We start from the raw sequence: 26729 nt of genomic DNA, 5'->3' as shown, positions 1-26729 counted from the left end.
TTAGTTTAATTAAGATAAAAACAAATTTCATTCTCATCTCACTGTACACTGCTCTTTCACACAACTTGGCAAGGAAGTACAGACAAAGCCCCAACAGCTAAAAAAAAGCAGCCATGCACTGAGTACAAAATGGAAATGTGACCAATACATATTCTATCAGATATTGCTCAAGTTTTTGTTGTGAACAGATAAATGATTCACTTTAAACGGCCTCTGACTAATGACATGAAATATTCCAAAAACTGTCAATGTTGATGGATGAACACAGGATGACAGGTTAATTTAAACATGATGGACAGAAATACCTTCCAACTGTTTGACCTGCTTTGTGATGGATCAATAGCTTAATCATGGGGCCAAAACAGAGATAAAACAGCCAGAAATTAGAACCTATGCTTACCCCTGAGACAAAGCAGACAGCATAATTTCCTCTAATTCATCTCGTAAGGTATGCCTGGCAGAGCATTGGCTGGCTTACTGCCCCCACCTTAGTGTGTGCTGTTACTTGCAAGGTATTGGTTAGGGAAAAACAAAAGAAATATCACTCCTTCCTATGAAGAAATCAACATTATGTGAGATTGAAATTATAAACATAAAAGAATGGCAATTCAGTTCGACTGCCCCGCAAGGCCTTAAAGCTGTGATTGTCGTTTCTGAACATCTCTTTCCAGAAAACAATAGAAATGTCGTCATTATCCATAAAAATCCCTCCTCCGCTCTTTATGGAGGTGATTAATGCTGGCAGGCAGAGGCAGCCACAGAAATAGTGTTAATTCACAAAAAACTATGACCATACATGTTTGTCAACCAGCTTTCTCTCAGTGACTAAGACGAGACGATGATGAGGCGGAACTGAAGTCATCAAACACTAACTGTGACTTTATCAACACGCAATATTGTTGGCGAAAAAAGACAAGACTAAAATGTCGTTTAAAAAAATTAAAACTTACCAAACAGAATAGACAAAAATATTATGGCCTGTTTTCCCAATGCAGCAGTTCTGATTCCTGTGCTGCGCACCATGAGCAAAGTCTGGACTAATTTTACAACTATGTATAATTATTACAGGACTTGGGAGAAAGAAACAAGGTGATATTTGGGCTCATTTTTCTTACAATGAGGCTGATAAAAGAACCAAATGATTCATTCATGTACTGAACATTAATGCTCACCACAAAGAAACAAGGTAGGTAGGTTAAAGCAGGCTGACGAAAGGTTAGGCTGTTTTGTTCCCAGGTTTTCTTTGACTTGGATAAAACTAAAATACCCAGATATTTAGTCAGCTAAAACTTGCCTAAAACTAATAAGGGTATTTGAGACAGTACTAAGACTAAAAAAAAAGGACACAACAGCAAAGAAGAGTTTAAATTTGTAGCTCAAATCAATGCAATCACGTCATAACGGTTCTCATCCAGAATGAAAGAGTTTGGATTAACAGTGCTCCAGTTACATTTTAATGAGCACATGTTGACACAGACAATCAGGCTGTGGATACTTGCACTCAGTTTATCCATAATAACCAAACAGCTCATATCATCAGGAGGAGAGAACACTAAACAAAGTCAGAAGCACAAAGTGCTTTGGATTTAATATCCGTGCGTCTGCTCCACACTTCATTCCATTCAAATCAAAGGTAAACTGCTATGCTAAGACGTCTGACTGATTAAATTTGAATGGAAGACTTTTAATTAGGCTCCTGCCTTTGCATGTGTTGTTGGAGATGACTCGAGGGAACCCAAGAGGAAAACCAATATTAAAAACCTGCAGAGAAAGCCGCAACAGCACACAGTGATCTCTGACAGATACATAGGTTTCCTCATCCACTTTATGTTTCATTCAGCAGTTTAGCAAGAGAAAAATGCTTTGTTTCGTATTCAGCAAAAATGTGAATGAGGTTTGGGCTCTTTGAATTTCAAGATGGCAGCCTATTACAGTCATTTTAAGCGTATCCGTGTCATCCACTGTGCTGACACAGCTCCCTGAAGATGGAGAGCTGGCTCGATTTAATCATCATCTCACCCACAATATGATGATCACACACACTGGGAGGAGACAGGTGGATGGATGCAGCATTATGACAGCACTCAGTCCTCATTGCATTAAGATACCTTAACCTCCCATCATAACTCACTGTCGCACAACAGAAACTTTCTGCTGCAAACACAGTCCTTTTTGTGGACATCTTGTCCTGACAGACAACAAGTACCTAAAGCTAGAATTACTGCAATGTTGGTTGTTTGCTCCCACCAACCAGACAAGGTGTAGTTTACATCCATGTCTGTCCAGACTTACATATGTAGTGAAGACATTGAAGGAATCTAATGAAATGTATTAAGTGTATTTTTTTGGTGGAATGGAAGTTCTCACTATATTGACATGCATTATTCTAGTGAACTCTAACTCTAATCAGTTCATCTTTGAGTCCAAGTGAACTATTGGACCATATGTAATGAAATTTCCTCAAGAGTTCACAAGACTGGGACCCGAAAACATAATGCCAGCAGCCATGGCTGTCGCCGTCACAGGGGCAAAATAAATTTCACGTGGCACATATGTGAACCTATGACTATCAAAGTGTAGGCAAAGAAGGGATCAATATCTTACCAATGCAGTGGCCAGCCCTGTCTGTCGATATAAATAAGCACCTGAGAGGTGAATGTCAGTCTAATCTCCCCATGTGGTTCTTACACTGTGGATTCTGCTGCCATCAATATGAAGACTTTTCATATCTAAGGGGCTTAGCTGCAGATAAAAACTCTGTGTGTGCAGTATATAGGTGAGTATTTGAATGTGGAGGGTTGAGTGTGAACATCTTGTCAGGATCAGTTGCAGAACACCACAAACTACAGGTGCTGTGGAACAGATTTGGAAAAATCCAAATTATTTTTATTCCTCAAACTTCGATTTGGGATGCAAACAGGAAGAATTCTCTTTAGTTATGGCTGGGGACTGCAGGCGGTATGCTTTTATCTTTCCAGCTCTCGCACAGGATATACCTAGATTTCACATCAACTTTTAAACCCTCAGAGCTCAGCAGACTTAGAGACAGCTTTCAAAAGGTGCAGAAAAAAGATTTCTATATTCGTAAACATCATCCAATTAAATAAAGAGTAAAGAGTGATTGGCCTTAACCAGAGCACAAATTGTCCCCATTAGTTACTGTTGCTACACCTGTCAGCTCTCCATCATTGTATATGCTGTTTACAACAATAGCAGGGGCCGATTTTTGCCACATTTAACGACAATGTAAAAACAAAATAATTGAGTATAAAATGCTTTGAAATCATACGAGGCTACCACTGTAGCTCGTAAGATAGTTAGTACCACATGCTCATATTTGCAGCATACATTAGAGAACACAAACACACTGTTTAATCAATTTCTTACACAAAAGTCATAACGTCTATAGTCATACACTCACTACTGCTCCATGGACACCGCACCATCATGAACGAAATGTATTTTGTGTACTGTACGCTGCACTTGAAGAAGAAGAATTTATTATGTCACCAGTTTGTAATAAGAAGTTTTCTCCTTCGTCAAAACTACATTTCAAATTTCATCTACATGTAAAAATACGTTTTCTGGACAATTTGAGGACATTTTTTAAAAAGATCTCAGAATAAATTAGAAAATAAAAGTAAACATAATTGTGATATTTCTTCTTAGTACGGGCTTCAAATGATGATGCTTCATTGTTTCGATTTAATGTCTCCTGTTGAAAAACTACATGCTTCCACACAGGACCTCCCTGGGTTACATAGCTGAAGGCTGTGAAAGCAAAGTTAGACTTTACGGTTATAAGCCTGCACATTATAACCATATTGATTCAAAATTCACTGTTCAATTAGAATTCATGGAATTAATTATTCAAGAGAAATTCTGCTGTGTTTTAAATGGAAGAATGAATGTGCTGTTCTAAGTGATGTATGCAGTACTTAAGATACTTAAATATAAGCCAGCCTGAGCTGTGGATTGTTCCTCTGAACCCACCTTACACGTACTGCCTTAGCAATGTGACCACTTCTACCTTGCAGTCAGCATCCAGAAAAGCTGAAGTGATAAATGATTTATGCAGACTGTACGCTACAACAAGCCCCATTAAAAATACAGAATGTACACACAACCAAGGAGAACTGTAAACTGGGCTTCCTAAACTTCCTACAACGGCTGTGTGAGACTATTTAAAGTTCAGTTTAAAGGGTTCTCCGGGGTCTGCTGCTTTAGAAATGTGGTAGCAGAAAATATTGATTCAAAAGTGCGTGCAGGTAAAGATATTACGTCTCAAATGATATATTTCCGAGACTTCACCCGAAACAAATAATGACATTTTGTTTTGTGTGTGTTTTCGTGTGACCTGAAACCAAGCACCACCTTTCTCCACATCAATGTCTTTTCACGTCCAGCATCATCTGCTGAGTGCAGCTGACCAGAAATGTCAGCCATTATCAGCAGAAGTCATTTTAAAATGCCCTGAGATTTCTGCCATCTTTTTGTTTTTTTATTTCTTCTTTATGAGCGGATGAGAATAGATCAAAAGTGACATTGTGCTGACCTTTTGGTGCTGAACATCTTGGCAGCGTCTTCTTTCTCCTGCTCAGAGGCTTTGGGAGGTTGAGATTTGATGTTGACTTTTCAAACCTGCAGGAAGCACGCACGCAGGCAGGCAGGCACGCACGCACACACACACACACACACAGGCACGCACACAAAGCAAAAAGACAGGGGCAGGGGACAGAAGGAGATAACAGTGAGATTTTCAGCATCACAGTGAGGTCGCCCCCAAGTTGTCTGGATGGCTCGGCCATGCACATTTCAACAACCTCCATTTGCTGGCCTCCAGCTGAGCAATTCTAATTGACTGAGCATGGCAGGAGGCAATGAGCAGAGCACAGCTCAGCCACCATGACAACAACAAAGCATGGAGTCAAATGTCAATTTTAATAATAATTTGCTTTACCTCGCCACAACAGCACCCATTGAAAAACAGTAGAATTAATTAGCGCTGAAGCTCAACTGGAGCAAAGAAAAACTAGTAAAACGCAATTAAAAAGGAGAACTACATATGTGTTTGTGGAGGCAAATATATCACACGCAAGCTATTATAGAGCAGTCTCTCAATGGTTAAAATTATCTATAATGTCCATCTATAATGTCTATGCTATTTACCACACTGTATAATGGTTGGGAGTTAGCCTCTGCTCTTTTATGTAAAGGTTATCAGAGACTGTGGAGGAGGAGCTGCAGTAAAAGAAGATAGGGCTCAATAATTAATGCGGAGGTCTATGCAGGCCTCACTTCTCACCCTCTCCTCTCTGTAATGAGATGAGTGGAGGGCCAGAGGGAAGGAGTGAGGGAAGGGGGGAGAAAAAAGGAAGGAGAATGGGGTGATTAAGGCGGCCTGTTCAGCTCAATCCACCGTCTTGCCCTCTCCATCAGTTAGACGCACGAGCATGTGTGCACATACACACCATCTCATTTATAACACCTCCCCTACACTCTGGCAGGGAGCAGAGGAGAGCTGAATAAGCAGGCAAAGGTTAACAAAGTAGTGTGACACTGGAAACATCTGATAATTCATCCAGGTGACACAGAAACCGCTTCTGTAAGTAATGTAAGGCGGCGCAACAGCCAATTTTGCAACTTCCATGATTCACACATGACACAGGCAAGCAGCCACAGATATGTCTTATTATTACTTCTACATTTTACTGAGTTTTAAAGACAGGAAAATAGTTTAAATACAGCCTGCAGTTGAATTGTTCTGACATTGCATTACTCTCAAGGTATGACGTGCGTTTGATAATGCAATTAGCTGGATTAAGGATTAGAGGAGTCTCACTATTAGAGCCAAACAAAACACACATTACAGATAAAAGCTGTTGTCAACAGTTTGGCACTAGTTTCACGCTCCATCGAGGGTAGCTTCACCATGGTACACATAAAACACATTTAAACACATTTTTGACTTTCGTTCATGATTCCAAGACGGTTACGCCTGCTGCTAGCTTTGCAGCTACTCCAATAAATAAGTTGCTTCTGTATTGTGAGGTATTTGGAGGAGTTGATTAGCAAGTGAAACCAGATGAAACCAGGTTTGTTACAGTAATCAGGGGCCAGGCAGCTCTGCTGACTGCACAGAGGGAAAAGAAGCTCCATTTATCATCATATAATTTACACACTGTCAAAGCTGTAAACACACAAACTCCAGAAGAATTGGAAGTTCATCTTCTGAAAACTGGATCAAGTGATAATACTGAAAAAGGTCAAGTCACAACTATTGAAATTGCATGGCTGTAATTCTCAGTCCTTACAAATGTCACCCACTACTGCAAAGCCATTATGACTCCACCTGCTACCATCACCGTTGATGCTACCACAACTACTGCAGTTTACCACAAATCCTGCTGATGTCACTGCCGCCATCACTGCTCCCACAGCTGGGAAAGCTACAAACACTGACACGGTAGCCCTTCACATGGACTGGTGAGATGAAGATGACAGGCCTGTGTTTGTCCCCTGCCGAAATTTGGAAATGGCAGGAATAAACTTGAGTTTAATTAAATTTATAATGATGATCTGTAATAATCATTTCTTCTCGCCTTTCATTAATATAGAAAAAGACTAAACTATTAAAAGAAAAATATTTTGTAAAGGTGTCATTTAGAAGATTTTCTTTGCCCAAATCAAATGACAGTTTGAGTGCATATATATTTAGCCACTTTGAAGTCTGAAGAGGTATTGCTTCTACCAGGATATTTGGTCCTTTAAGTTTTTGTTGATTTTTCATCTTCCTCCTCCTCCTTCCCCTTCCTCTGCCTCCTCAAAACGCCTGGACCCAATTCACTGCTGCACAGCACCTAGATTTTTTTCTGTTCCTCCCCTGCTGGTGCTAAGCCTGCCAGCTGCTGTCAGTCAGAGAGACAATTAGACAGAGAATAGCTTTTGCTCCTTTTTTCAATCATTAAAAACAATACATTAAAAACACTGAGATCATGCAAAACAAAAAGGATGACTAAATGTGGTCAATTCTGTGGACTTTAAAACCAACCACCTGGTGGTTTTACAGGAAGAGTTATGGTATCACCAAAGTCATTAGGATTCATCTTGGGGACCATCCATGTCTACAAAGAAAAAATCATGGGAATTCGTACAATAGCTGTGAAGATGTACCACACAGGAAAATCTTGAAACAGTCCATCACATTTAAACAGGTTCAGTTTTTATATATCTGAAACATTTCATGCCATTATGGCAGCGGGGGGACATTAATGAAATGAGAAATACCTCGCCATAAAGGGCTGCAGGTACATGCACAGTGACAGCCAATTATTATAAAATACTTCATTTCATTAAAGCAAACTGTTTATCTAATCTGTGGGAAAATTCAGAGCCCAGGCAGTAGACAGAGATAATTTCAAAGAGTCCCATAATTTCCTTTTCCATTGCTGTTAAAATGTGACTCATCCTCCAATTCGTCACAGTGTTGCAGGGCTTAAAATGATTACACAGAGTGCTTCACCGAGCCCGGCACTCCCCCTCAGAAAAATAATAACAAGCCTGCAAGCTTTCAAGGGTCTATACTGAACCAAGACAAAAACTGAAAATACATTTAGACTTTATTTGGGATTATATGAGGCCAGCTTCACCTGCCAGTGGGCTTAAAGTGAGCACAAACCAATAAGTTTCTTTTTTGGCACTATACAGTCAAATGTAATGCAACTTGAAGGCCACAAAGAGCAGAAAGAAGATGGTACAGGGGTAGAAGCAAAAATCATGAATTGAAATTAACCCAGCTTCTGCATAATCTTGTTTGGGAGGAAATAAAAAATGTTTTATTCCATTTAACTAATGACTCATTTGAGTCAGGGGACATTGCATTTGGATGTTATTTTCCTCTGTTTTTCTGGAAACTGTCAAGGCAGACATGCAATTTACAAGCTTTCACCATCCATTTGTTAAGACATGCTAAAAATGCAGAATGTACAAAGCTAGCATTTGGCTTTGACCTTGTCAGTCCCTGTAACGATGCACCAAGCTCAGCACAGCAGAGGTTGGGAAGTGACAAAATAACCCCCCCCCCCCGGGGAACTTAAAGTTAGAGCCTACAGGTGGATGCTGGGGTTGTGAGATGGTGTAAGAGCAAATGATTGTAGCAGTTACTGCAAAGGTTTGAGGTGAGCAGTGCATTGAAACTGGAGTATATCATGTGCAGCACATGCACTCTCTGTCAGTAACATGTTGGCCATACAATTTCATTCAATCAGCCATTTACAAGCAGATCTGTTAATACTTCATCTCATATTTAGAATCAGTTTCCGATAATTAATAGTCCTCAGTTTTGGAAGATTTCTTGCTGTGCAGCAAGAGTAAAAAGATGAATCAACTCTGTTGAGTCTGTGTTTGAAGATCTGAGTTAGCTGGGTGACAGTTCACAAGAACATTTTATCTCACTAACATCATGATAGCTTTGATTAGCTAATCAGCGGATGAAGAACAAGGCGCCTAGCTCGGACTATCTGGGGACCTCGTGTGAGTCAGAGATTTAGCCAACATAATGGTTTCTTACAGCAAGTTTGCAGAGATTCAGTAAGCCTGGGTTCCCACTTTTTTTACTCCAAGCTATTCTGACGCCGACTCACACTGGACAAAAAATGGAATTTAAAATACCTTGGCTGTCAAAATGTGGTTCCATTAGGGAATCTGAAATTTGAATTTCATATCTTGTATATATAACAGACAAGGCAGATGTGTAAGAGCTTGTCACATATGGTTGCAAGTGTATCAGTAAATCATAAAGCCTTAAAAGGTTACATTCAGTGTCAGCTTATTTGCATGGTTTATCTCTCTGCACTGTCACCAAAGCGTGAACCTACACCACAGCAAAGCACCAGTGGAGCCATGTGGTTCCTCCTGACATGCATGGACCTTGTCTACTTCCATCTCTATAGCAAAAGAACCTTGTTTGAGGATGTTTTTCCTGCCGAGCTTCATTAAGCCAGCCTTGTGTTTCAGCTTAATTGTCTCTGTGCGTGCGGAGCATCCTGACAAACACTATCAGCATCCAAGCATGTAATGGATTGAGGAGAATCCCTCAGACAAACAGGGGGACAGCAGGTATCGCCAGAGCTCGGGTCTGCTCCTCTGCTGAAAGCTGCCGGCCGTGAAACAGCAATGACACAGAGGTGCTGTGTTTGGCCAAACGCACGCAGCTTTAGGATCAGGGCTGACAGAGCTATTTCACACAAAACAGAGATGAGCTAAGCATGTATCGAGTGCGCCATTAACACGAACAACTGCAAACACATCAGGCCTAATGCTATCCCAGCCAAGGCAAAGAAAATCTATCTACTACTGTATCCAGTCCACACTGTTTTAGATGGAAATTTCAATTCTCCCTGACACCGGCTTTATGAATGACTGATGAGAAGAGAAGGTAAATACAGATATCAGCTGTGCTGGTCCCTGGATGACATCCAGAGTGTGAGCAGGAGAAGTGGAGTATTGATCAGAGGCAGGATTAGCTGGCCCAGCATGCAGCTAAATCAGTAACAGCCATGAAGAAGTGCAGAGGAAAGAAAACAACACCAGGCACATAACTGGTGAGGGGCACACACACAGTAGGTACAGCTGAAGTATTTTCTTTTATTTTCCGATAAACCACCAAACTACCAAAACCCTGTAACAGCTGCGATACTGTTGGCAATGCCCTTTTTGTCCAAATTAGTTTCTAATTTTGGCTATGTTGACTGTATTGATGCCACCCGTAGGTTTGAAGGGTGAGCATCTCACTGACATCATGCAACTGCAAAAAATTTCTCAGTGTGTAAAAATGTCTGCTGCAGCTCTTAATACATGTTTCTCAGCACAGCACAGGGATTCAAAGTGAAGCATTCGGTGACGAGAAACCAACGCCTAATCTGTAAGGACGAAATTAGATTTGGTCAGTTCCATTATAGGCCAGCCAAAATCAAAATGTGGCCAAAAAACCTGTCTGTTAAGTCTCGTTGCTGCAGTGGCATTTCAATCAGGATCCGGTTCGCTGCAGTGATATGACTCATCGTCCCTTCTGTTCTCCACTCCTGTCCCCTGGTTGTCCTATTGTCTGCACCTCACCATTGTTTACATCTCTCTCCCTCCAGTCCCTCATCTCTCCTTTCTGCCCAATTCATTTCCTTGGCTGTGTCTGGCGGCGCACACGGAGCCTGATTGCAGTATGTTTCCTGAACTAATAGGGGTCAACATTAGCCTGGCAGGAAACACAATGCCATTATGGAAATGCTCAGTCAATTACTGGGCAACGAATAAACACCTTCTCTGTCATTTCTGACTCTCATATTTGCGTTGGGATAATGGTTGCGATGCACGGTTGTTATCTGCTCAGGGGCATCTTATCTGCGTCTCCCGGAGGAGCTCGGCAATATGTTCGAGATCAGTTGTGTCGTTGTCAAATTTTTGGGTTGTCCTGGATGAGGGTGTGTCCACCTGCAATGAAAAATCTCCATGTAAATTTCACCTGCGCTCGTCAGTGGAAAGGAATAATGGGTTCATCTTGTTTGATTTCAATATCCAAATACTGCATGGCTTCAGCTGTGTTCCTGTATTGACGATATCTTCAGGATATCAAATTTAGACCTGAGAAGGAAAATAGACGTATGTTTGACTTAAACAATTTCTTTCTTTTCACTAACTGGGTCGATTTAGATAGAGAAGCTGAAAATATGACAAAATATAAAAGATAATAAGTCTAACACACTGAGGGATTCTCAGCTACTAATGGATGAGAGTTCTCCAGTTTACTTCCTCATATTCCACCATCTAATAGAGCACCAGGAGGCTCATTCCAGCCTGTATCATAACAGCTATAACTTTTACAGACATCGTGCTTTGGGTAATATTAGATCCGCAATCTACGCTTGTGGGAATGCCACTGCAACAAGGTTAAAATATGGAAGACTATAAATGTTTGTTAAATTACCATTTCCACTAAAGAGAATACGAGCTCATGCTGGCTGAGTTCATTTAATGTTTTATTAAACTTTTTGAACCTGCTCCCATAATGAATTTAAATACGAGATAACAAGATAAAAAAAGCATGCTTGTAAAGTGAGCTCGCTGTAAAACTAATGGTCTGAGAACTCAGATCTGAAAATTACAATAAAGTTTTTAATAGATATTATGGGATATGACACAGGCTCAAGTACAAAGTGTACATATTCTGTTGGTACATTTGAATGAAGCTGGGAAGACTAGACACAACCATTTTCATCAACTTTCACAGATTTGTTGACTCTGAACAGTCAGAAATGAGCACATATTGAACAGAACATCATTTTGCATGATCCTGTACCAAAACAGAAACAGGCCTTCATTAAAAAACCTTGTGTGGAAAAGAAGGAGACAAGAAAGAGCAAGCAAAAGAAGAGGAAAAGCATAGACAGCAGTAGAATCCTACAAAGTTCCCTCTCTGAACATTTCCCTCAACTCCCCCAAGCTTCAAGCCCACATGTGCGAAGCCACCTCCTGTGCATTACATAAAACATGTCGTACTGTAGCTCTATTAAAAGGTGGCACAGTCAATGAAAGTGTCAATGAAAGAAATGCACCATTTAAAGAGACAGACATGAGGGCCTGGCTGCAAAGTCGTTCCTCGCACCAGGGATGATGACTCTCTGCTCTTGCTTGCCTGTACGGCATACCATCACTCCATTCAGGAACTACACGGCCCCATGAGATTACATTATGCCGAGAAAACTACTGAGAATCTCTTCTTCAAGAGTTCACCATTTTCTCAAAATAAACCTCTGCCTCCCTTCCTGTGTTGATCTATTTCTGTCTGTGAGTGTTCCTGAGGTTTCACAGTGCATGGAGGCTAAACATGATGATGACAATGGTGGGATGGGGGGGATGGGGGGGGTGGGGGGGGGGGGGGGAGACAAAACCTCAGCTTTCCAGCAGAGTAGCTCATGGCAAGGTATGTACGGGAGCTAGAACACTGTCAGTTTGAGTTAAGGCCATGCCCACAGTCGGGCTGGGGACTGCTCTCTGCTGAATCACTTCACTCCATGATATCAGGCTGACGGAGACAAACGCCCGTGGAGTGTCAGTCAAAAATGACCCCATCCCCTTATTTGATTCAATTAGCTTTCAAGCAGTGTCCCAAAGTGGAACCAAAGGCAATGTTCGCTCAACTTAAGTGATGGGGCCAAATCAGATTTTAGTTTGCTGACAGCATCGGCTTCTTCCCATCAAGTTACAGTACGTGGCGTAGGCTTTGTGATGTATGTCATCTGCCCGTCACATTATCACTCAACTCGCAGGGCGGGAAATGCACTCAGAACACGCCCTTAATTTACCCTGACAGCTATTGGGATGATAAGTTTTGCCATTAAAGTAAAAATTGCCGATCTATCAGGAAACGTGTCCCTGAGCAGGGGTAAAAAAGGGTAGAACAGAGGAAATGAGCGCAGATTCATCACTCTCAAACCAGTTTGAGGGAAACAGATTTAATCACTTTATGAAACATCAACATCCAAAGACTGCCTCCGCCATCCTTTATCCTATCCATATAATCAGTGATTTGGGTCACATGGCCATCCCCCAATGCATCGTGGGCCAAGTAAAGAGGGAGGAGGGAGAAGAAGATGGTGGTTGTTGCTGTGCTCAAGGGAGGAGGAGACATGAGGGGGTCACTGGGCTGGGTTCCTGTGGCTTAGCATGGCAAATCCTCTGTAATCCTCCAACCAGTCCCATGGCGCTGTTTACTGTACGTAGGGTAAAGCTATTATGGACCCAGACCAAGCCCGTCCCACTGCCCTGTAGGCTACATCCTACAACTACAGTGGGTCCTCCACTATAGTTGATCTGTTCTTTTTTTTTTTTTTTTTTTTTTTTAAGAGGACAACTGAGGATGCTTATCCCCCGTAAGTCTCTTTTGAGATTATCATCATTAGACGGCAGGATAACAGTGAGGGAGCCAGACAAAAGAGATGGAAATCACAGAGAGGAGTGAGAAAACAAAAGATTCCTCAGGGTATTTATACCAAAACAAGGGGGGGGGGGGCTGGAGGGGGCTTCTTTATAGCCTGCAGTCTAGCTGCATGACCACAGCTTTCTTTAGGTGCTGCGCAAAGCAGAATCATCATGGACAACCAGAACTTTCTCTGCGTCTCCAGACAGACCCTCTCACACGTGAACACAAGTTATTTCTAACAAACTAACTTCACGGTGGCATAAAAGCATCGTCCTGTCTGGGAATGTCTGGTGTCTCTTTCTAAACAACATCTCAAGCCGGTATGGATCCATAAAGCAACATAATGGAGAAACATATTTCTTGGAAGCCTTAAAATTCATTTTCAACCGGATTCCTGGAATCACATTACAACAGAAGGCAACAAATCACTGTGCCACTGCCCTTGTCATTATCTAATTGCTTTCTTGTAGATTCAAGGCCCTCCCTTTCCTCCCTCCCCTCTGTGTCTCTATCTATCTATTACCAAAAACTCAGCATCACCAAAAAGTACAGCCTGTGAAAAACTAATATTTACAAAAGCTAGAATAAAAAAGAAAGGAAAAAAGCACACTAAATCCCTTCATCTAGCAGTTTCATTGCTGGGACCAGGACTGAATATAAATGCACATGCAGCTGCTCGCCAATATCAGCACATTTATTTTTACTATGTTCTGATTTAATACCAGTAAGTTTTAAACAAATGACTCAATGCAGGTAGTGCTGCAGTGTTTATTCAAGTAATCCTCCAACAGAAAATGAACTGACTATTGAGCTATTTTGATAACTAATTAATTCACGATTCAAGTGATTTTTTTTCCAAGTTAAAGTTCATTTCATAAACATTTCCACACTGAGAATTTGATGTTTATCTTTTATATATTAATCTTGAATATCTTTGGGTTATGGACCAAGACATTCGATGACGTCACCTCACAACATGTCGGAGATATTAAAGGCAACCTGTGGAGTTTCTGACCAGTCTAGTCAATGGCGACACACCATTCCACTGATCTGCAGTCACAGCAAGGTGTCAAGAAATACAGCGATGTGACAGGAGAGACAGGAAGAAGCCTGCGAGCTAGTTCACATGGATGCAAACAATGTCGAATTTAAAGACACAAAAAACTAAATGGGCTTTGCAAATGTTTAACAAAGGGGATGCAAAGTATCATGGACAAATATGTTTATTAAGAATGCTGCGGCTGATCATTTCACGTATCGAGCAGTGTTTATGCTACATACCTTTTTTTGGCCTGTAAAATAGCACATTACGACACTGAACTAAAAGGTTCTCATGATGCCTGATCAAAGTGCTTCAAAGAGTCAAAACTTTGGCCAATCATCAGAGGGAATGTGATGTTGACTGCAGACAGAACCCTCTTTTAGAGATTTATGGCTGAAGATTATCATTCTCATGTGGCACCGGACAGCATCACTTAGCCTCAAACACTGCTTTATTCTTTTTCGTTGCAACAACTTCTGTGAGTTTAAGTAGGGTTTGAACATGGATTAGCACCAACCAGTTACAAAGCCACATTTAAGGCTCTGTCTCCACCAGCGATGGCGGCTCCCTCTGCTCCGTTTGATTAAGAGCTCTCAAAGAACCACATGTATTACCAATACATACAATAACAATGTCTCACTGGCTACATGGCACTATTATAGAACAAATGAGAAGCATTAATGACTCAGGGAGAGACTTATTCCAGGATCAGTCATTTTTACATAAAACAGCAGTACTTCCAAACCACAGACTCCCAATGGAACCACTTATAATATCTACAAAGAGTCACTCAAGGTTATGCAGAACTACCGATTTACCGTCATATAATGGAAGGTCAAATGGTGTCAGCTCAATGTAAAAGCAGTTTTTACTCGATACTGTCAAAGGAAACACCCCATTGAGTATAAAAATAGCAGTAGCTTAACACAATTTTTTCACCAAGCATGTTTTCAGGAAAACACTCTGCCTGGCAACAAGTCAGATCTGATGTCAGTAATTCCTTGTTTGTCTGTGCTCCTCAGGGTAGCACAGAGGTCCTCACCTCTACCTGCGTGTGTGTGCATTAATGAGGTTGAAGAGATAGATGAGGTAGTTGCAGCTGGCTTTAGAGCCTCTCACAGATGAATCTGAGAGATACTGAATTCTGTCGCAGCCATCTTGATAAGCATCAAGCCTCATCTCGTACAGCTTCAGCTTATCGGCATGAAAACAAAGCATCAAAAGCACGAAAGCACAGCTTGATTTACTTGAAATATGCTTTTATTAGAAGTCAACTAATTGAATTTGTTTCTTTTTAAAATGGCATGTAAAAATCTTTTCTACTAAGTGAATACAGTTCAGTTTGATCAACATGAATCTCAAGGCAGTAATCAATTGGCAACAGCATGCACACACTGACGATGGCAAGGTGAAGGATTAATCAAAGCCAGCAGGACCATGCATAATTTGATCATGAGAGTCATCATTCAAAGTGTGTGTGTGTGTGTGTGTGTGTGTGTGTGTGTGTGTGTGTGTGTGACGGCCGTCTTTTACAGTAGTGAGACAGGGGATAGTTCTTGTTTTCTCTAACATGGCTGGTTCTAATTTATAAGATTAGTCCAAATTTCCATTTGATGACTACAAGACGGTGAGGGAAATGACTTAGAGCTGAAACAATTAGTCCCTTAATTTACTAGTTGATGAAAAGAAAATTGCTCAGCAGCTATTTTGACAATCTATTAACTGCTGGATCACTTTTCAAGTCAGAATTCCATATTACAGAGTCAAAAACTGTAGTTGGCAATCAATTTCTTTATCGATTCGTTAGGTCTTTGTTTTTATGCATGCTATGTCTCAACACTAGCTACAGACTTTCAAGATACAAAACACACATTTGAAACTTGGCAAACAAAATCATCTATAGTATGGGAGCACTGAAATGCACTTTAAATTTGCCTCCCTAAGTGTTAAGCTAACTGGTTAGCCTTGCAAGCTTCATCTGTATACACAGTTCCTTTGTTTTCATTGTGATACTGTAGCAATAGTGGTGATTGCAACAGTTGACTTTTAGTATTCGCATCTGATTGTGCAGTCCTTTTATTTAATGCTGCCTATCAGCAACAACGCACAGATTTGTACAGTATGTGTTTGTTTCTTTGTGCTTTGTTTCAGAAACTAGAGAATTATGCACTATGCTGTATGTTTGCACTGCTTGTGCTATTTCCATTCTGTATGGATAGAGCAGTTAACCTTGGGAACACACTGTGAGCAATTTTTAACTAAAACAAGACATGTATTGGGCACCCCTACAGCTCAGCTGGTAGGGTGTGCACCCCATGTATTGAGGCTGTCAGTCCTCTGCAGTGGCCACAGGTTCAACTCCCACCTGCGGCTCATTTGCTGTGTGTCATCCCCTCTCTCTCTGCCCCCTTCCCTGTCATGCCTTCAGCTGTCTTTCTATCATAAAGGCTGAACCCCCCCCCCCCCAAAAAAAAAAATAATTAAAAAAAAAAACACAAAGCATGTATTGTTTTATGTAAAATGTGCTATTATGCACACTACACTATCCTCCAGATTATAGAAGAAAGCAAGTCACCATGCCTACTTGATAGAGAATAAAGCACCATGCACACCACAGCAAGCAGCTGTTTTGACAGATAGCGTCCCTAAACATGCCTGTCACTGACATGAGGCCGCTATCGATGGTTGAAGCTGAAGACTTCAGAGCAATGATCAACAGTCTCCACCCTGGTTACACTCTTCCTCAAGGACCCATTTTATTAAACTGATTGAGAGAAAATATTGAGAGACATTCCAGGAAGTAAAGACTGCAAAAAAACAACAACAGCAAAATGACTCTCACCACAGATATATAGCCAAGTGTAGCCACTGAAGCCTTGACATCACATGCTGTTACATCTAATATGACTGGGACATGGAGTTTGCCTTACCACCATGCTACCTCAGGACAGACATGACATCCAACAATGCAGAGTGGTTGGGGGAGCGCCACGTTTTGGCTGGGACAAACATACTGGAGGAAAAGAATGGGCGGTCCTCTGTGCACTTCATTAGCCTGACCTTACAACTTGTGATCAAGTCTGTTCCCAGCTCAGGCTTTCCAACTTCCTGCGACAGAGCAGCTGCAACAGTAATAGAAGAAGGAGACTTCTCTCAGCCACAGCACCGGTCACAGTCTTCCTGTCCACTGTGCTGGGCCTGAGGTTCAAAAGACTTAAGTTTCTTACACCTGACAAAGTCCTGAATGTACAAACCAAAGTGCAAACATTGGCATTTGGAGTGAGAAGGGAGATGGACGGGCAGCAGCACAGCAGTGGCCGAGCCAGTGCCTCCTCCACCATTACTACAGCCGCTGAACCGACAACTCCTGTCTCTTTACTGGACTCACTCGATTTTAAAACAGCAGAGAAGAGGAGAACAGACAACGGGAAGCAGAGGATCTCAACAGCCAAGTGAGGGATGAAGACCTTGCATACTTTGGTGAGAGGCCGCTTACCAAGAAAGTAAGTCCATTATATGGTGGTTACTTGGTGGAAGGCTGGGATGGATGGATAGATATCCCACCTGGGACAGGCCAGCAAAGTCCTACCTGTGCATCTGGTGCCTCAACACTATCTGAGCGGCTGTACTCAGTAGAAGGCAACTTACTTTCCACTTACTTTTTGCTGTGCAGTTTATTAAAACAAAGATCATATATCTTGTGCACATGCTGGATAGCACACACATAGGCCTATTATTTGTCCTCATATCATTAAATTGGAACAACATTTTGTTTTTAGAATGCAATGATGAAATTAAATTACAGTTTTTGTGTTTTGAGTCACTGACTAATTGAAGAAACAATCGGCAGGTTAACTGATTACCAAAATAGTTGTTAGTTGCAGCCCTTGTTGGTCATAATCATGAAAAACGTCAATGCTGTATGACTAACGTGGACCAAGTAAAACAACACCAGCCATCATCATCACAAAACGAGTCATATTGTGACACATTTTCATCTGTGTGACTTGTAACACTTCAACTTCTTTGACACTTTGAATCGACCTTGAACAAACTACAGGGTGCATCAGCAAAGTGCCGTGAATCTCTGGACAGTAATACAGTACCTAAACATGCTGACCCCGCTCTGGACTGATATGTTTCATTAAGATGTATAATAAGAGCTTAAGGAGCCTGGACAATATACAGGCTCCCCCACCACGGTACCCTGGAGGCAGCTCACTGTGCACCTTATGAGGCTATACCTTATTGCATTATGCAATGGTGTAATAGGCTTAGCTACATGCTACTCTGCAGGGGGGAGTTTTGGGCCGACTCTGATGACTCACTTCATTAAGCCTCCCTTCCTCAGAGCTCTCTAGTTGCTGAGGAGTGAACTTTCCACACCCCCACATCAACACTGACCTCAGATGCCACTTACAGTAAAGAAAGTAAACATCCATTCATCAACTCACTTAAACAAACGACTGAACTTAAAAAAAAACAAAAAAAAACCAAAAACATTTTATATCCACATTTCTTAGTTTATATCGGCCTTAATTTGATTGCTAGTACTTCTATTAACATTTTTAGGATTTTCTTTCACCTCTATGATATTGTGTCAAAGGTCTAAGGTGACCTTACTGCCCTTCTCCTGTGGTACTTCTAAATATCGTTCCTGCAGGGAGTCCCAACCTACTTTTGCAGGAATATTTATTCACTAAGCTTCAAAAATGTATTCCAGGACAGAGAAATGGCCGATACACGTCACCAGTAATGCTAGTAAAGGTAAAAGAGACATAAACCACCTCTTGATAGTAATACTAGTAACTCATTGAGCGACATGAGCAGCGTGCAGAGGTGAAGAACTAAAGCGACCCTTCACCTGAATTTCACCTGCAGCGCCTGGAAGCGTCGTAAGAAGCTGCGTCTGAAAACTACTATTTTTAAACCACCCGGGCTGCAGGGCTGCAGCAGCTGTACGGAAACACTACACTTTACAAAACATTAAACCTTTATAAGGAAACGACTAATCCGGCCATATCAACACATAAGCCAGGTGAATCGTTTCGGAAATACCAAACACGCCGATGCACATCAGCACTTACTTTCAGAAGGACATACCGCGAGGAGCTGCTTCGGATGCGCGCAAATACGCTCGGACAAACGATGTGGTGTTAGAAGTGTCTCTTCATCAGGCGTGCACCATCGCGGGAATGTACACAGAGGCAGACATGCGGAGTCATTTGACCTTCTCCCAATAGAAACTACCATCGCTGAGACGTAGGGTAGGGGAGGAGCGGACCATACCAAGCAGGCGTCCCGGCCAGGCGGAGGGGGGGAGAGAGGAAGGAGGAGGAGGAGGAGGAGGACGAGGGAGAGGTGCCAACCTGGGATGCACCGCGGGGATGAAAATGATGCAGGACTTGCAGTACAGAATGGAAAGAAAGGTGCAACTAGTACGTGGAAAGATAGTGAAAGATAGTGAAAGAGCAGGAGGGGGGAGACATGATGATGCCTCACCCTCCTGTACAGATGTGCAGCATTAAAGGTTTAATTTCATGCTGAAACATAAACAGTCTATGCTGGAGGTTGGAATATACTGGATCATTTCTTTAGATACCTCATTTCTGTTAGAGCAGGGACGTGGCCAAGTGGCAGTGTAGAGTAAATATAGAGCCACATAAATGTACAGCATTCTCACACAGCATGTACACACTGGGCCTGATAGAGCTTTCATATTTAAAACACTTGAAAACAAAATGAAGTCCAGGGTACGTCAGAGCAAATTTGCAGTTTTGGAAAGTTCAGAACAGATCCTGTGAGGGTGACTCATCTTGATGATCTGGTCTAAAAGCTGTTTCAGAGCCTTTCTCAGAGGAAGACAGGGACCAAGAACTGGTTTTATAAAAAGAGAAGGTCGGTATCTTCTAAGATCTTGCTCTGTCAATTTAAGGAGGTCCATGCAGATAGCACATATCAATCACAGTGAGGAGGCTGAGCGTCAACATTCCATCACAAAAGCAGAGATGCACAGTTAACAGGACTGACCTACAATCACAACAATCCAGACCAGAAAACTGCCATGAAGAAAAGCGAACCACAGCCACCGAGTCCTCGACATGAGATGTTAGTGAACCTTGACCCGCAGAATTTATTTATTTTTCATCATTTTCACAAAGTGAATTATTTAACTCACTGCATTTGTACTTTTTATCGGATTGCCTATGACATTTGTCGCCTCTGTGACAGATTTAATGTTTAGTCAATAAACATGAAATCCTGTGATGTTAAAAGGATGGCTCACAAATAACAGCTTAACTTTAAGTCCCTTTAGGACTATTTTGGAAATAAACAACATAGTCCAGGGTAAAAAGGAGCAGTCAGCTGACTGTTTCAAGACCTGTTAAACACACGGCATATGTACAGTTATTATATTGGTATATTATAATGATATAGTGTGTGAAAGGGCACTGTCAACAACTTTTGGGGGATTGTTAGCTCAGTAATCTCACACTTCATATTAGGATAAATACTGTATTGATTTTAAAATTTTCACGTCAATTATTTGTGGTGTTATGCTTCAAAATCATACTTATTCACTCACTTCTGCACTAGCTTATACATTGCTGGCCCTTTTCTTGAAACAGACATAACATTATTATGTTGTTGTTGTTGTTGTTGTTGTTGTTGTTGTCATTAGGCAATTCACTCGTCTTTACCTGCTCTACACAAATCAGCTACTGTTACTGCCTGATCATAATCATCATCGTCAATATCCCTTGATTGCTCTGAAATAGTCATATGAATGGGGAACAAATCTTTCGATTAAACCTACATACATTTCCATGGAGGACAACTAACTCATCACTATAAATGTCACCTAGGACAACTTCCCTCTTGCACTGTCAACCTCTTGACTGAGGACAGGGCAGTGGCTTTCTGTTTTTTCTTGTAGAAGAACGAGGAGATTCTCCTTTGCTGCAGATTTTTAAATTCTACCTGTGTTTTGCTACCTACGACCTGTTATAATGGTTTTAAAAAGCAGCTCACTGCCATAAGATTCATACAGCTCTCCTTTACTAATATTAGATAGGATCATATGCTATCACAAGTCACAACCAGCTAGCAAGCCAGAGGGCTAAACAACAGGACTGAGGAAAGGCTACTGACTTCAGCCGGTACAGGTCAATATCAGGTCAATATCTTGGAAGGCAAAATATGCCTATAGTTCCCAAAATGCTATTAAGTTAATCATAACTAATTTTATTTAATTTTCACACGTTTGAAAAAGGCATAAACATTCTACTAACCACTTCAGCAACACATCCTTAGGCTGTAGACTGCATCTTCTCCAGCACTGACAGCATGGGCTGCCTGATTTCATACCACAGAAAGAGGGTGTGTGACTTTTTGAGGTATGATCTATGACACAATTAAAGGAAAATATTTGATGCCTAATATGAAATGATAGGTCGACAATAATTTATAACTGTCTGAGCTACTCAGACACATATGCTTATTTATTATCAGTGGCAAGAGTCAGTTCCTAAATTACGCAACATCCACTTGGCCAAATGGCACACTATCAGCTCATGGAGAGAGGCTTTATGACCTATTATATCTGGATTAAAGGTAACATCCTTGTGAAAGTTATTACCGCCAGCAAATAGTTTTACTCTGCCAGAGTATGTCTGTATAGGCCCACAAAATGAAAATCCTGGCAGTGATGAATTGAGGACACCTTGGGCTGTTGCTTTACATTAAACGTGAGGCCTTGTGAGAACACAGCCTCATATAAACCACTGCTTGCTGTCCAGGGGGTTGGCCTCGTGCACTATAAAGTTGTCATTGTGAGTGTAACGGAGAAAGCAAAACATAGATATCAAACTGGTTCAGTGTTGGGACGCAAGGTTGCAGAAGATCATCCATACGTCCATGTGAAAACCATGCATTTTAAATGTTGCTGTTCATGGTTGGGCTTGCATTTACTATTTATACTGTATGTTTTGTTACAGTTTGTCATGATGGTGATGTACAGTCATGTACATGTTGTTGGTTAGATGAGGCCCAAGGCCAAATGAAGACCAGTGTCCCTCTCAACTACACTGACAACACCAAGACTTCGTGCCCACTGAGTTGGAAACTGCATTTCTCAAATATAAATGAAGACTTGTTACTGTATTGATTGATGGTGCACTTCAGCAGCGAGGGGCGAAAATCGATGAGCGCCACATGGAGTCTGAGGACTGAAGAGTGATGCCTGTGATGCCTACCCTCCTGAACGCCCCAGAGCTCACTCATAAATAAATGAAGGAGACAGTGCATTTCCTGAGAAATAGCTTGCTTTGTCAAAGGAGGGGCCTCTGTATACCTTTTCACACCAAATCATACAAAGAACAGAAAAATGCCCATCAAGATATTAGATATTCTTCACTCCACAAACACATAATGCACTTTTGTTTTTCATGGATCAGAGAATCCATTCATCAGAAATTAAAGAGCCACTTCATCGCAGTAGTAACATTTAGTGTGTGTGTATGTGCTTGTGTGATTTTTCTCACACCCATCATAAACTGTAAACAGTCTTGCAAATTAATTTGGCTTGAGACTTATTGAGAGGCAGTAAGCACTGTTGAATTTCTCATCTGAGTGAGTCTGAGTTAAATTACTTGCAGGACATTTTGTAAGGTTACGAAAAGCTCAGTGGAATAGTTACAATGGAAACTTAACATGACTTTAAGTCTCTTGGTGGGATACAATAGATGCGCATCTTGCTTTACATAAAGTGTTCATTTAGGGTTGCAACAACATGGAAAAAGCAGACTCCATTTTGGATAAACTGCTCTTGTTGGATAGTGGATTTGTAGAGAGGCTGTGCAGCAAACATTGACAAAGAACGTTTAAAGGTGTCCATCAGTGATGAGGAAATGCTACCTATGCTCTGATTCAGACACTGGACAAAATACTGTCTATGTAGCAATCAGGACCAGTGAGGGAACCTCCTTGCACTTTCCAGAGTAGCTTGGCCCTCAGTTATTGTGGCCAAAAGGAAAGAGGTGCCATGACTAAAACATTATGCTGATATATATTTGCCTTCATGATGTCAGCGGTGTGTCAACACTTCTGTGGTTCTGTGGGAGTGGGAGATATTGTGTCCCATGTCTTAAGCCTGGAATTACAAGTCAAAGGCAGACATGAATGTTTTGTTTTCCCATTTAACTGCTGGAAATTATGGTCTGAAAAATACAACTTGATTGTGTCATCAACAGGTATAATGTTGTGCACTCACCCTGTTATTTAGCTTGTTAGCATTCTAACATTTGCCAATTAACAATAAATACTGAAGACAGCTGATATTGATTTGAATGTCATTAGTCTTGCAAGTATTTGGTCATAAACCAAAAGTAAATTAAAATGTTGACCTGATGATGGTGCTAGCTGATGATTCATCCTGAATATCTGTATGAAATCTTATGGAAAGCTACCCATTGTTATCAAGTAACTTCACTAACAAACCACAAATGTTAACCTCTTGATGGCAGTAAAGGAAAGTCAGAGGATCACCAAAGCTATTGGGATTCATCCTCTGAGCACCACAAACATTTTCATAAAATTTCACGGCAACGCATCCACAATCTTTTGAGATATTTCAGTCTGGACCAAAGTAGTGGACTGACAAACCAACTTTCACTGCCGTTCCCAGAGGCGTGTGGCTCTAGCGGCTTAAAAAGACACAGCTACTGTTTACCACAGGATTTCCCTTTCAGCTGGTGTATTGTAGCATCTTCCCACCATTCAGTCAGGAGGATTTAATAAAGACAAGCCAACATGTTATGAGATATTAATGCCCCGGTAGAATTTGGTGATGGCCTTCAGTGATACAGATGGTTAGCCTGCTCTGTGTGATAAAACGGATGAGACAAACAGGAAATAGCCTTTTTATCCACCTGCTATGCTATCTCAATTACGATTTGATCTCATGTGGTAAAGTCTCCTGTGTGTGTGTGTGTGTGTGTGTGTGTGTGTGTGTGTGTGTTGATGCCTCAGTGTGATGTGATTTTTAATTTTTTTTTTTTTAAGGAATCAATTTTCAGGGTTTGAGATCAAGCAGAGAGCCAATGTGAGGAGCTTTGCTTGGGAAAGAACTGGCGAGGGACAATATGGGAGCAGAGGCATGTGAGAAATGTCAAAATAATAGGTTATTATTTGCACTCAGACTCTGCTCTGCTCTCCATTTTTATTGGCTGTCCTATCCTATATCTGTTGTTTGGGAAGGGTGCCCTGTAACTAGGGATGAATGCATTGTGTGAGACCGCTGAATGTCAGGGTTGAGGGGTTGAAGCAACACTTTAAAAATGGCTGCTGCCTCCAGACATGGCACAAATGGCAAAGATGGTGCCAAGGTGACCTGGTAATTTTGAAGGAATGGCGGTTCATCTCTGTGCAAGACGAGTGTGAAGACGTAACATGTGGCTTAAGGGCAGATGTTGTTTATGAGCAATATCTAATTAGAATAGCAGCGTGTACAAAGCAATAAACTGTAAAGAGCAGTTTCTTCTTGTTTTGTGGGCGCTAAAGGCCATGGTAACATCATGCTAATCCCAAACAAACAGAAAGTACAACACTGCGTTTATTACGAACAGATTACCCCTGAACACCACACAGAACTATACGCAAAAGGAATATTATAGCAGTATTTAGGGATTACCCTGATGCCAAAGATGATTTAAATTGTATTACTCACTATATAAAGGTCATTGTAAATAAAACAGGACAGCAAGTGCACCTTAAATCCCTGAACAGACATTGAAGGAATATTGTAGTTTTTTGTTTTTTGTTTTAATCAGAATTCATCACAAGAAAATAGAGGCAATGCCTATTTCAAAAGAAAACAATCATATGAAAGCATTGCAGGTCATATCTGACGATCTCAGGGTTCAATCACTGCTGGATTCTGTGGGTTTGATTTAGAGCTTTGTCAACAAGAGATGTGTAAAGCCTTAGACCCAGCACCGGTAATCCAAGGGACAAACTACAAATACCAACCTTTAGTCTGGCAGTCATACATCACCCAAGTTTTTTTTCTGTGACTGTGGCGGATCGTGTTATTAAGTCTAAATCTTTGATGGAATGAGTTGTCTTTGATTTCCCAGAGGAGGCAGACGGCAACAGACCTGTGTTTTCTTCATCGCTTTTCAGACTGACAGAAGTCAGGGGCCGAGTGACTGCTGTTTGAGTGGCATTCACAAACTGTAGAGTGAAGCTACAGTTGTCTGATTAGACCATCCTTCTTTCAGTCCTAATTATGTGGAGCTGGAACAGAAGCAAGAGGCTGAGAAGGCCCTGTGCCATTAGCTGTAATCAACTCTGGATACCCTGAAACAAAAACAATACCCACATGCGCGCGCGCACACACACACACACACACACACACACACACACACACACACACACACACACACACACGCACACACGCACACACCAGCCAGCCTGTCAATACCTGACATTCATCATTTTGGTTCCAGCCGGGCTTTTAATTACTGTAATGAATTCCCTACATGGCTCCAGTCACCAGTCACCTGCTATCTAAACAGGGTTTATTTTTGAGGTTTGCTTTGTCTTAGACGCTGTTTAAAGGATAAATCGTCATGGTGGTCTGGCTTTATTCTATTGTGAACAAATGATGCAGCAATGAAGTGAAGATGATGAAGAAGTTCTCATGAAATGTTATCACCTAACCACTCAGGAAGACAAAATATCTTTCCTTATACTCCTAAATCTCCTGTCCTCAAATACAGCAGATGTATACACATACACATAAACACACACACTAACGCACAGAAACCAGTCATCCAAACTCACAAAAGACACAGCATATGCAAAGTCGACTCATTCATACTTTTCCTAATAGCATGCTTTTAGTCGCTCCTTTTCTCTTTTCTCTTTTTTCTTTTCCCTTCTTCTTTATACTAAATTTCTGCTACCTTATGAAATGTAGAGATTCACATGACAAGCAGCTTCAGTCATTGTTAGTCAACAAATGAACGAGTGGGCACTATCTTCACATGAATTGCCTCTACAAATCCAGTTTTACCTTTTATAAAACTGACCTAAATCATCCTAATGATGAATCCAGGTTTTATGGCCGGTATAAACCGACTCCCAGAGGGCTTTATCCAAATTAGCGGCTTTCCTTATTTCCTATTTCTCTTCACTTATTTCTCTTCACTTATATCCTTTTTCCTTTTAACTTATTTCCTTTATTTCTCTTCTTTTCCTATTCTTTACTTTTCCTCTTTCTTTCTCTTTTATTTCCTTGTATTCCTCTTCATTTTTTTAAGTACTCATTTCTCTTTCTTACAACTTTACCCACCTGGCCAACAGCGCGACATAACTTAAATTTAAGACGGAGAACAACTACACCCTCAGCACAGCATAACAGACACACCAGGCCTTTACGGTGTGGTATCAGCAAGCAGACAGCCCCAACGAGAGAACCAGCGCCCCAAAAACAGGAGAAAGGCTCACCTGTCCCAGCCGGCCGGCTTGTCGAGGCGGAGGTCAGCACGTCAGAAGCTGTCAGCAGCAGCCAAAACACATCCCATCCTGTTCGTGACGCCAATTTATTGTGAACAAATGATGCAGCAATGAAGTGAAGATGATGAAGAAGTTCTCCGCCGGTACCGTCTTGTTCATATATAAATAGGTTTATTAAAACAAGTACAGCATCTC

General features: G+C 41.3%; 1 protein-coding gene across 2 annotated transcripts in view; it reads right to left on the bottom strand.

Moving 5' to 3' along the window:
* Positions 1 to 19251, bottom strand: part of oxr1a (oxidation resistance 1a) — a 152919-nt gene extending 133668 nt beyond the window's left edge. The window contains exons 1-2 of one of the 2 annotated variants that reach the window (XM_076737847.1): positions 19103 to 19251; positions 4556 to 4641 (exon numbers count right to left, since the gene is read on the bottom strand). In XM_076737847.1, the coding sequence (XP_076593962.1) occupies positions 4556 to 4572 (17 nt within the window). In that variant the 5' untranslated portion in view covers positions 4573 to 4641; positions 19103 to 19251. The remainder of the gene's footprint in view (positions 1 to 4555; positions 4642 to 19102) is intronic. The other variant, XM_076737848.1, reaches the window with a different exon arrangement.
* Positions 19252 to 26729: the final 7478 nt, after the last annotated feature.

This window comes from Chaetodon auriga, chromosome 8, assembly GCF_051107435.1.
Source record: "Chaetodon auriga isolate fChaAug3 chromosome 8, fChaAug3.hap1, whole genome shotgun sequence".
Taxonomy (NCBI): Eukaryota; Metazoa; Chordata; class Actinopteri; order Chaetodontiformes; family Chaetodontidae; genus Chaetodon; species Chaetodon auriga.
This window is presented reverse-complemented; position numbering and strand designations above follow the sequence as displayed.